Genomic DNA, 13017 nt, shown 5'->3' on the forward strand with positions numbered 1-13017 from the left:
AACCGTGTTCTATGAGACTTAGTCTTAGGCAAAAAGTTAATAATCTCTTTCAGAACTATGAAGAAGCTTATATCTGATCAACTGTCCTACAAGGGACAATCATAAAAGCTGAATAAAATATAACAGAAGAAACCAGAACAAAATAATATTTGAAGGTACCCAAGAGCAACCAAAGCAATCAGGATTTGAGGGACCGATGTCTCAGGAGGAAGGAAATCACAGAGAGGTCAGTGCACAGGATAGGCCCCCACAACAAAGAAGTATCTGGCCCCAAATGTCAGTCATGCTGAGGTTGAGAACCCCTGAGGTATAACCATGCTGGAGAATTTCCTTATTATAAAGCCGTAGTTAAGACAATGTAGTATTGCACAAGGTTTAAGTATTAAAAAACAAGGTGGTATTATGCAAGAGCAGAACAATAAACCAATCAAACAGAAAAAAGAGTCTAGAAACTACCTGTGTGTATGTATAAGCCACCTGATTGCTGACAAGGGTATCACTGCTGTGAGAAAAAGATGGTCTCTTCAACACATATTTCTGGGACCAATTGGGTATCTATCTGGAAAATATGAATCTTGACCCTACCTTACACCATATGCAAAATTAATTTAAGGTAGATTGGGAGCTTCTAGGACATAACATAGAAGAGTATCTACAAGAAATTGGGGTTGGAAGAGCTTTTTTAAACAGGACTCAAATCACTGATGTCAAAGGGAATAGAGTGATGAATTGGGCATCATTAAAATTAAGAAATTGTTTTCAGCAAAAAATACCATTGATTGGAAAGCAAGTCACTGAATAGGAAAAGGTATTTTCAGTGTATCTGTCTTATAAAAGACTCCTATCCAGAATGTATAAAGAACATCTACATAAATTTAGAAGACAGACAACTCCATTTAAGATACAGGCAAAAATACTTGAAAGGCACTTTATAAAAGAGCACAGCCAATAAACATGAAAATGTACTTTATGGCATTAGTTATCAAGGAGTCTAAAGTTAAATCAACAGTGAAATAGGTCCACACCAGAATGTCTAACACTGAAGAAAACCCTGATAATAACAAGTATTGATGAAGATACTGAGGAACTGGAACTCACAGACACTGCTACTGTGTGGATATAAATTAGTTCACAGCTTTGGACAAATGGTTGGCATTTATCGTTCTAAAGCTGAACGTATGCACATCATGTGACTCCACAGTTCTACTCCTAGGTTTATATTCAACAGAAATGTGTATAGACATGTAGAGAAAACTATGTACAAGCATTTTTTTTGTTGTTTCTTGCTTTTAAATTTTTTAGACTTCATTTTTTAGAGCAGTTTTAGGTTCTTAGCAAAATTGAAAGGAAGGTACAGAGATTTCCCATATACCACCTGCCCCCACATGTGCATTGTCTCTCCCATTATCAACATCACTCGTCAGAGCAGTACTTTTGTTAATACTGATGAGTCTACACTAACACATCATAATCGCCCAAAGTCCCACTTTAGTGTTCAATCTTGTTGTACATTCTTTGGGTTTGGGCAAATGTATAATTGTGTATTCGTCATTATGGTATCACATGAAGTATTTTCACTGCCCTAAAAATCCTCTGTGTTCTACCTGTTCTTCCCTCTTCACTTTCACCCAATCCCTGCTAACCGGTGTTCCTTTTACTTTCTCCATAGCTTTGCCTTTTGCAGAATGTCATATAGTTGGAATTATACAGTATGTACCCTTTCCACAATGGGTTCTTTTATTTAGTAATATGCATTTAAGTTTCATCCATGTCTTTTCATGGCCTGACAACTCTTCCCTTTTAGCGTGGAATAATATTCCATTGTGTAGGTATCCACAGGTTATTTATCCTTGCACCTAACACAGGACATCTCAGTGGTATTTCATTGTTTAAATTTACATTTTCTTGATGACATATGATGTGGAGCTTCTTTTCATATGCTTATTTGCTATCTCTTATATCTTCTTTTTTTGTTGTTTAAAGATTTTTATTTTTAAGTAATCTCTATGCCCAACATGGGTTTCAAACTTGCAACCCTGAAATCAAGAGTCTAACGCTCTACTGACTGAGCCAGCCAGGCACCCCTTTTGCTTATACCTTTTTTTAGTGAAGTATATAAGGTTTTTGGCCCATTTTTAAAATTAAGTTGTTTGTTTTCCTGTTTATTGTTTTAAAAGTTCTTTGTATATTTTAGATAACAATCTTTTATTAGATGGGTCTTTTGCAAACATTTTGCAAATATTTTCTCCCAGTGGCTTGTCTTTTAATTCTCTTGACAATGTCTTTTGCAGAGTGGAAATTTTTAATTTTAATGAAGTGCAGCTTATCAGTTGTTTCTTTCATAAATTGTGCCTTTGGTGTTATATCTCAAAAGGTATCACCATATTCAAAGTCACGTAGGTTTCATCCTATGTTATCTTCTAAGAATGTTAGAGTATTGTGTTTTACATTAAGGTCTGTTACATTACATCACTCTATTACATTGCATTGATCTATTACATTAAGGTCTATCCATTTAGAGTTAATTTTTCTGAAGTGTGTAAGGTATGTGTCTAGGTTTTTTTTCTTGCATGTGAAGTTTCGTTGTTCTAGCACAATTTGTTGAGGAAACTGCTTTTGTAAATTGTATTGCCTTTGTTTCTTTGTTCAAGACCAGTTGACTCTATTTACAAAGGACTATTTTGGGGTTCATTAATCTGATCCATCGATCTATTTGTCTCTTCTTTCACCAGTACCATACTGTCTTGATTATTGTAGCTTTATAGTAAGTCTTGAAGTCAGGTAGCATCAGTCCTCCAATTATGTTCTTCTCCTTTAATATTATGTTGGCTATTCTGGATATTTTTCCTTTCCTCCTAAACTTTAGAATCAGTTTGTTGATGTCCATAAAATAACTTGCTAGGATTTTGACTAGGATTGCATTGAATCTATAGATCAAGTTGAGAAGAACTGACATCTTTACAATATTAAGTTTTCCTATCCATGAACATGGAATGTTTCTCCATTATTTAGTTCTTATTTTATTCCTTTCATTAGAATTTTATAGTTTCCCTCATGCAGATCTTATACATATTTGGTTAGATTTATACCTAAGTATTTCTTTTTGAGGGGGTGCCAATGTGAATGGTATTGTTACAAGCATATTTGTATCTTTATTCATAATAGCTAAAAGCTAGAAACAAATAAATAGTTATAAAGTTATTAGGTTTCTTCATCACAGGTCATGTGAGAAAAGAATAAAATATCAGAATAATTAATTCTATTAAATTTAGTTCTGAAATTAATATCAGTTGATGAAAATGGGGTTATAGGAATTATATTATTTAATAAAGGGAAATAAATTCTTTGGGTGCTAAAGAAAAGTCATGTTGTCACATCATCCAATATGCATATCATTTGCATAATCAACATTGTTTTCTACAGTAGCTTTCACTACAGATGAAAAACTGTAATTCAGATGATCTTCCTTCAAGGGGAAACCAAAAATAAAAACAAAACTATAGCATAATATTACAGCCAACTGCTAAAGGAATAGGTGGCACCTATTTGGGATGAAAAATAACCTTTCTGATGACTCTTCCTTGATAGCAAAGTAGAAAGAGCTCTGTGTTCCCCCCAATTTTTTCTTTAAAGTAATGGCCCTATCACATATTCTGCAAAAAAAAAAAAACAACTTCCTGGTCAGATAATAATGGGAAGTCCTTCTCGGTCCATCCATGTATTAGACATCGTGATATTTATTAAGCATAATTATGGGTCTCAGAAGTCTTGGAATAAAGAAATCAATGTTCCTATACTGACTCAAATATGGAATCCCTTTTTCCTCATAAAACCTAGGGATATCCTATAGGGGAAAAATGCACTTTGAGAAATGATAACTTAGTGGAATAAATGAACATATGTTGCATAGATCATCTTCAAATATCATGAGCTGAATAGCATTCAGCTGAAACTGAATGCTGATTAGAGCCCAGAGTAAAGGTACTCAGAGCTTACAAATGGGAGGAAGATCATGAACTTTACACATCAGATATGTTGATGAGGATAAGGATAAGACCTTATTTTGGAAATTGAGAAAATTGATTGATTTCCTCTCCCAAAGAGAAAGCATTGCCATCTCTGTATGAAAATGTTCCGTAAAAGCACATACAAACAGGGTTATAATTTTACCTTGTAGGGACCCAGGGCGGGCTATCCCAAGATGGGCCACTTTGGCATAAAGATTGTTTTGAGTTAAAAGCAATCAAAACCCAGCAGATGCAGGAAAAGCTCTCTGCCTCCCCCACAACTCCCTAAATTTACATTGGAAAAGAGTGCCTGTAACAGGAAGAGAGCTATTAATAGAGACTCCCCTTTACCTAAGGAACTTATCTGCATAATAGGGCAACTTTGTTTTTCCAAACATCTCTCTTCACCTTCTTGCTAAAGACCTTCTTCCCCTACATATCCTCAGGCCCTACCCCTCTCATTAGCTCATATAAGCTTCATGTTGCCTCATTGTTTTTGGAATTTCATGTCTGTGTAGATTCCCCATATATATACCTATTAAAATTTATTTTCTCCTGTTAATCTGTCTCATGTCAATTTGCTTCTAAATCCAACTAGAAGGACCATAAGGCAGAGGAAGGTCTTCTTCCCTAACATCCCTAAAAGTCTGTTTGGATCTGTTCAAATGAGCGGTTGTTAACCCTGAGTTCTGCACATGCTTCATGTCAATCCAGAAATGTAGCAGTTATTACTGGGTAACTAACAGTTAATCTTGGCAGAACCTCAGTCTAAATGTACACTACTTCCCAATGTCTCTGATTGTAGATTGTACATTGCAGAATAGGATATGGGGGTTCAGAGAACAATGGCCATGCATTTTTGTTAAGAAAAAGAGTCAGCTATATTTTAGTTTGGATTTGGGATGAAAAAAACATATTCAGTGTAGATACAGGATATGTATTGTTTACTTAACCAAGGTGTTTCTTACATTTTTCATTGATATTCTTCTTAAAACAATTTTTCAGAATAACCTTTCCACTTTTGAATTATACTTCAACCTTGAATGAAATCAGACAGAAAACAATGATATGCAACAAAGATTTTAAAATGAGCAAAGAATGCATTGTAGGCATATTTCTCTCATTAAAACTCTAACCCACTGTTGGACTTTCCAGGTTTGTAAACCACTGACTAATACTGATTATTCATCAGCTTATTCTTGCCTGCAGGCAGATAACAACTATGTAACATTTGATTACTTTGATGACCTTTTTCATTCTTTTCCCATTGAGAGGATGAATTATTGTGAAGAAAATCTAATCTTTCCCATAAAGGTCAAAAATGCTTCATTCTGACTATAATTTATTTTCAACAAGGTGAAAGAGCTGTCTTTCATCACTGACACCTTAACAAGTAGATTTTTTTTTTTTTTACTTTTCCCAACTCACAAATTGTAAACTGTGTTTTTGCAATCTTGTACTTAGTGTTCATAATTCCATTTAAATGTTAAAAAAGTCGTTTCTAACTCAGATGTCTCTGTGACCGTAAAAGCTGATTAGTGTAACATTTTGCTTGAAAATGCATCTATGTAAAACATTACTGATAACATGCCTTGCTTTCTTCAAATAACACGATTTTCTTGTCTTTTTTCCCCTTTATTCTGCACCTTTGCCTGCTTTTTGCTCTTACAACTTCATGTTTCAGTCTCCTGTGAGTCCTGGCTTTGAGGTAGGTACTAACTTTACCTGACAATAGGAATATGCTTCACCATCTTTTACAAACCAACATAATACTAATAGGTTGACATCAGACAATTATTTGTATTAACTCTATGAGAATAATCAGGTCAGAATTTAGCTCAGAATCCAACCTGTTGAACTGCAGAAAGCCCATAGGTTTTTCTAGGAAATTGAAAAGACAGGTTGAGAATAGAACAGAATAGAGTCAGCATGCATTTTACCCAGTGGCATGTTAACTGAAGTGCGTGCATATTGGAATTGTATCCTGAAGCCAAGTACCACAGAACCACGCAAAGTGAGGCCACCATCCCAATACACACACACACACACACACACACACACACACACACACACACACACACACACACACACACAGGTTTGGTTGGCATACAGCAAGGACTGCCTGAAGATGAGTATAACTTTTTTTAAAGAAAGAAGCTTTTTTTATCCTTATTTAATTATTTTTAAAAGGATGGTATGCAAGTGGATATATCAAGGTCTCAGTCCAAGAAGAAATTATATTTACAAAATTCACAAATTTCCTTCCTAAGGGTTTTAATTAAGCCCCCCTCCAAAACTGGCCTTTTATTTATGTTAAGCAATTGATAGCCTGGAATAAGAGGAAAGGCATTTAGATCAAGTGGTAAAGCAGAGTATACAATGATGCTTTTATAATGATAACTTGTTTTGACCAGTTGGCTTATTAATCTCTAGTTTTCCTTATTTCTGTACTTCTGGCAAATTGAGAATTGACATATTATTTTTCTTCATGAGACTATAAATTTCAAATACCATTATTAGTGTCCATTCTTAGATGGTCTTGTTAAAGTAACTCTAACAAAGGAAGCTAATGAAAACACAACCAGAACGTGTTCTAGGTTAAATAAAATTGAGAAGTCAAGATATCTTGATTCATAGGATATAAAGTGAAGAAATCTACTTCAATAATAGTAAATTTCTATGTTTGGAAAAATCATCCTAGTTCAAAATGTGCCCTACTTAGAAAAGTCCAGGGTGAAAGCTAGGTAAATGTAATTTTTTTTATATTCTTGCAAATTTAAATTTTGTGATTTACAATGCCTTCCAGACATAATTTGAAATGGGAATTAGTATCTTTCCCTTCAGATTGTCCTTTCGGAATGAAGCCAAAGGAGAATGAGAAGCATTTTTCACTTCCTTCTCCTACATTGTAATCAGGAACAGAGTATCTAAGGGACTGAGGGAGATCGTTTGCTTTTCTGTGAAAGTTTTTTTTTTTAAGATTTTATTTATTTATTTGCGAGAGAGAGAATGAGAGATAGAGAGCGTGAGAGGGAAGAGGGTTAGAGGGAGAAGCAGACTCCCCGCCGAGCAGGGAGCCCGATGTGGGCCTCGATCCCGAGACTCCAGGATCATGACCTGAGCCGAAGGCAGTCGCTTAACCAACTGAGCCACCCAGGCGCCCAACTTTTCTGTGAAAGTTATACAACCTCTAAAGGCCTTCACAGGCCTTCACAGGATGACTCCTGATGCAAATAAGATGCATTTTTGGCACAAGCTGTTGTTCTTGAACTTTCTTATATCCAGTTTGTTGAAAAGATAGTAGACTTTTGTTTTTTATACTTGTATTAGAAGAAAATGATGCATAAAATTTGACCAGTATATTCATGACAGTAGTGTAAGTTGCAGAATTCTTATAGAAACCACCCCTCGGTTCCACATTCCTGTGCTAGTCAATTAACACTTTTAGGTTTATAACTCTGGAGTGAGGAAGCATACAAAATTACATAAATTCTCTGCCCTTATGGAGCTTGCATAAATGGCCAATGTGCAAACAAATAGATATAGTATATATGTCTTTGTAAAAACTTCCTGGTGTTATATTGCAATGATATATATTAATTTTCTTAATCTCTCCTATTGATTAGGTTGTTTTCATTTTTTTATTTTAAACATAGCTGAAATAAGCATACTTGTGTTTTTGTTGTTCATCTGTAAAAGTGTTAGTAGGTTTCTTGGTCAGCATTTGTTGAATGTATTTAGTAGGTTATCTTCTTAGAAGCCAAATGGACTGAAGAATATATACAATTTTTTTCCAAACAGCTCTTCAAATAGTTGTAAAAGTTTAAATTTATAACTCTGTGAACTACAGTGTATGAAAGTTTCTGTTGCCTTATATTCGTCCTGACAATAGATTTTATCAGTATTTTAAAAAGGTTTTTTTGTTTTGTTTTGTTTTGTTTTTTTACTAATTTGACAGGTGAAAAATTTCTATGCCTAAATATTATTTCTTTATTGGAAGATAAACAGCTTTTCATATATTTATTGGCCATTTGTATTTCCCCTGTGGTGAATTGCCTTTTTTTCTGTTGAGTTGCTTATTGGTTGCTTAGAATCTTTGTATATGATTAATCCTCTGTTAATATGATTAATCCTCTTAATATTTTCAGTTTTATGTGTGCTTTTGGCGTCTTTTCCCACCCTGCTATTTTGACAGAGAAAAGACATATTTTCACTAATTTTCTTACTACAGATAGACTGTTAAAGATTAATCAGTATGGCCAGATTAAACATAATACCCTAGCAAATGACTGTGGAGAATGATTTTTTCCTGAAGTAAAGGAGCTGAATTCAAAGTAGAAAATGAAGCCGAATTTAAGACAATGGTGTCCTTTGCAATCACAGGATATAATTGATGATAGTTTTTTTAAAGTAAGGTCTTATGGAATTTTTAAAATTTAAGAACTTTACTAAAGTTTTAAAATTATTTTTATCTTATTTTTTTAAGATTTTATTTATTTATTTGACAGAGAGAGACACAGTGAGAGCAGGAACACAAGCAGGGGGGGTGGGAGAGGGAGAAGCAGGCTTCCTGCTGAGCAGGGAGCCCAATGCAGGGCTCCATCCCAGGACCCTGGGATCATGACCTGAGCCAAAGGGAGACGCTTAATGACTGAGCCACCCAGGCACCCCTAAAACTATCTTTAAATGTCTTTCAGGAAACATTTGCCATTATTGCTTTGAGGTTAAGGGGCTCTGCAGAAAATTTATTTTTGGTGAAATTAAATACTTCTAGTCCAGTCTTTTTGGTTATTCCTAATATTCAGAAATTATTAGGAAATAAGTTGCTCATTCCAAAAGTTTTCCCTGTGTTTGACTGTTTTATGTCCTCACTTTTTGCATCCTTTCGTTTTTATGAAAGTTAGATAATATTCAGCTTAACTTGTTATTAAGGGTGCATATTTTCTAAATAATAATTTGCCATAAACTGCTATTACTTTCATAACGTTTGCTGACTCACATTTAATTACACAAGCATTGTATTAAAAGGAACTCTTGCTTGAATACTTTCCTAGAAAAATCTCCCCCACAAATGATTCATTCAGTTACTGTTTTTGTTCATTAAAAAAAAAAAATGAAGACAAGAGGATACCAGTATTGCATTATCTGTCTATTACTGGATATCATCCTGCTGTGCTTTATCATATCCAGGTAGATTCTTTTCAAATGAGCAAATAATGAAAAAAAAAAAAAGCTATTTCTAATCCTGAATGAAACTATGATATTTCTGACCAAATAAAAATTTTCCAGGGTATTTTCCAAAGTAGCAAAATCTACCTAGAAATAGAGACTTAAATTGTTATTACTCTTGTGTTCTGGGGTTCCAGGAATCCTGGTGATTCATCTGAATTAAAAAGTCATTTTTCCATTGAAATATGCACCATAACATCCATGTAGTACATTTGCCAGATATTGCAAGATTTCTTTTGATGATTGTGTAAACTATTTCTTCAGATTCAGACCTGGGTAGTGTATATGTTCAGTCAGTGAGAAAACACATCCAAGAATTCTTGTACCAGCATGTCTCCACCTCCTGAGAGTTAGAAGAGTATGTGCAGTGGTGGGTTTGTCAGGAAGGAGCCCTTCAGAAAAATTAAGAGTGTGTGGTCTACTTGATGTGTTACTAATCAGCTGTTGCCTGATTTCATTCAGTGTGTCTGGCTTATTATATGTACATTATTAATTCATGCTCTGAACAAAAACTTCCAGATGTGTAACTCTAAATTAAACACTTCAGGAGTGTTCTTCATGGACTCCCGCAGGAGAGAGGGGCATTTACTACTTGCCCACACTTACAAGCATATCGGTCTTGGGAACTAATGGATCTTTAAAGCAGGCTCTGTAGGGCCTGTGTTCTCCTCAGGAAAGGGACTTTCCTAACTCTACCCACAGCCATGCCTTAAGACACAGAACACGGCTCTCTACCTTGCGATGCAAAGCAGCCTCCCACCCTTGTTATCAATAACAGGCCTTTGTTCTAATTCAAGCCAGACCTGGCCAGATTTCAGTCGCTTCTCATTTAATTGCTGACCAGCCATGACTACTGAGGTCCTCAATTAACTTTGAGAGCCTGTGTCTTAATGAATGTTTCTACCCAGAGAAAAAGTTTTGTGTAGGAGAAATAACAATGAAGTGTGAGGAAAGTGGAAGATTGGAATTGATATTATAAATTAGACTTCCAGAAACTTGAGAAATAATTCAGCTTCTAACATACTTATCTGTGTTTTCAGAAATATTTAGATACATTATTTTACTTGAATCATTAGACATGGTTTTCTAATATTTGGTTCTATTTGATCAGATGAATTCCTCTCTCCCTTCTCAAGAAGAGTGAAAGTATTGCTATTTTGATAATAAATATAGTGAAATGCAAGATGAAACAATGTCTAGAAGTTATGAATAAATATACATACCTCTTTCTCCAAATAGCCCAGTTTTTTGGTGATACCTATTTTTCTATAGCTATGCACTGAAAATATCACTGAGTGGTGTAATTTTATTTCCTGTATTTTTTAAACTCAAAATTGATGAGGAAAAAGTGTCATCTTATTCTTCTCTCTTTTCAACTGAGTTACATTAAAATCTAGCCTTTGGTTCTACCATGTTGTTTCAGAAGCACAAGTGCCCGTACACACACACACACACACACACACACACACACACACACACACGAGTGCTTCGTGTTCACCATTTACTGTTATAGGTTAAGATTCTATAAAATACTATAAAAGTATCCTTATGAGCCCTTAAGTTATACTTTTTTTTGAAGGGAGGGGCTAACCTCTATAGCCTTGAACTGTGTTTATGGCATGCTTTTCCAGCTTTTCCTTGATGTCTCTAAGGCAGTAATCAATGTGACAGCCTCTTTCCAGATCATTTCATTCAGCTTTCTCAGACCAGGTCCCTATCAATTTAGGCAGCATCAGATTCTATGGGAATGGATGTTCCTAACATCACTATTCTTGATTTTTCCACATAATCTATTTACCTTCTAGTTCACTTTCTATGTGTAGACCAATCCTGCCATTTGAAGCCCCAAAACAGAAGCTGTTGACATGCAAAATTATTTTCTTCCTCAGTGGAAGTCCTCCTTTTTTATTGTGTAAATTTAGAGTACATGGCATTAAGGTCACATTACCTTCAAGTAAAAAGCGAGGTAATCTTATGTTTCCCCTTTCCTCCAAGATCCCACAGTTTGTAGGATGTTGGTAACTGACAGTTTGAAAGAACAATGCATGTAATTTGCAACAATTCTTGAACAGTTCTGGTGCTTTCCCTGCAAAGGTGGATCACAAGCAAATAGTAAGGTTCCTTTACCCTTCATTTCTGTTTACCCAAAAAAGAGCGATGCAATAAAAAAGTTAATGTAACTTTCAAGATTATTTAACACTCAGAAAATCCAGACCACCTTGTATGTTTAATAGAAGATTATACATATATATGTTATTACCCTGAAAGCTTTCACAAATTGCAGCAAACATTAAGAAATGCATTCTCTTCTTTTTTTTTTAAATATTTATTTATTTGAGAGAGCGTGAATGAGAGAGAGAGTACATGAGAGGGGAGAGGGTCAGAGGGAGAAGCAGGCTCCTCGCCGAGCAAGGAGCGAGATGCGGGACTCGATCCCGGGACTCCGGGATCATGACCTGAGACGAAGGCAGTTGCTTAACCAACTGAGCCACCCAGGCACCCAAAATGCATTCTCTTCTGTAAAATACAGCATCAGTCACCACTAAACAAGGGCACACTTTTTTTTCCTGCCCTATAGCAACTCTTTTCACTGTTATGAAAAGGTGTTGATTAGCTTTTATTTATGCTATATATATTTAGGGTATCCAACTGAGTGAGGAGGCAAACTCATTTATTTATCTGGCATGCTTGGCAGGCAGTTCAAGGGGTGTAGAATCAGAATTGTAACAGAATAGCGTCGAACAATCGAAAGTCACCAAACACCCTACCTTCTCTCTACTCAGTGAAGTACAGGACAATGAAACGGGTGTTCCTATATGAATTCCATTTCCCAGGGGTCTTCAGATGTATCTTTTGCCCAACAACTGGTCTGTACCAGAAAACCCCTCACTCCTTGTGTGAGAGGTAGTGTGTTCATCTAAGTGCTGTTGAGAGAAGTTGATCATTTCTTTTATTTTTTAAATTTTTAAAATTTTTTTAATGTTATGTTAATCACCATACATTACATCATTAGTTTTTGATGTAGTGTTCCTTTTCTTTTTGCTTCAGAAAGTAGTCAGCTTCAGACTGAGCATTCACAGTGTTGTTGTACTGGCAGCAACTAGGGGCAGGGTTAGATAATCATTTCTAAGAGAGATAAAGAGGTATCAAAGTAAATAGAGAAATCTGCGTGTAGTTTCAACATAGTCATTCATGGTAGGAGTCAATTCAGGGTCCACACCAAATGCTTATTCTTCAGGAAGCCTCTTTTCTGAATGACCCCCTCTGCCTCCACCATAGGGGTGGTTTCTCTTTTCTTCAAACCTTCATATGTATGGGCACTTATTCTATGCAAGACAGTATTTCAGAAGTTGGTGATACACTGATGAACAAAACCATCAAGATTCTCTCCTCATGGCCCTTATATTAAAGGAAACAGTAAAAATCCAATATGCAAGTGGGCAAATAAGACAGTTGCAGGCTTCAGTAAGAGCTCTGGGAGGAGATAGGATGGCGTGCCAGAGAGCGTGAATGAGGAGTGAGCGATAAGCTGGGTGGTCCGGAGGCCTCCTGGAGAAGGTGACTTATGAACTGAAATCTGGAGAATAAAGCAGAACCCTGTATGCAGAAAGAAGGGAAGAGCACATATTGTGATTGTTGATAGTAACAGTTATGTTGTATCCAGGATTCTATTGATTTAGAGTTATCAGGCACAGAGACTTATTTACTGGTCTTTCTATGTCCTGCAGCATCTGAAGTGGGCTTTCAGGTTAAGATTTGCCCCAGGAAACGCTTGTTAAAT

General features: G+C 35.6%; 1 protein-coding gene across 3 annotated transcripts in view; it reads left to right on the forward strand.

Moving 5' to 3' along the window:
• PRKD1 (protein kinase D1) overlaps nucleotides 1-13017 on the forward strand; it is a 317471-nt gene that overhangs the window by 241766 nt on the left and 62688 nt on the right. For 2 of the 3 annotated variants that reach the window (XM_028114819.2, XM_088025056.1), the window contains one exon: nucleotides 5692-5715. The exons of the other annotated variant lie outside the window; for it this stretch is intronic. In XM_028114819.2, the coding sequence (XP_027970620.1) occupies nucleotides 5692-5715 (24 nt within the window). The remainder of the gene's footprint in view (nucleotides 1-5691; nucleotides 5716-13017) is intronic. 3 annotated transcript variants of the gene reach the window in all.

The sequence above is a fragment of the Eumetopias jubatus genome, unplaced genomic scaffold, assembly GCF_037043125.1.
Source record: "Eumetopias jubatus isolate StellerSeaLion01/CBP00866 unplaced genomic scaffold, mEumJub1_p1.0 scaffold_7, whole genome shotgun sequence".
Classification (NCBI taxonomy): Eukaryota; Metazoa; Chordata; class Mammalia; order Carnivora; family Otariidae; genus Eumetopias; species Eumetopias jubatus.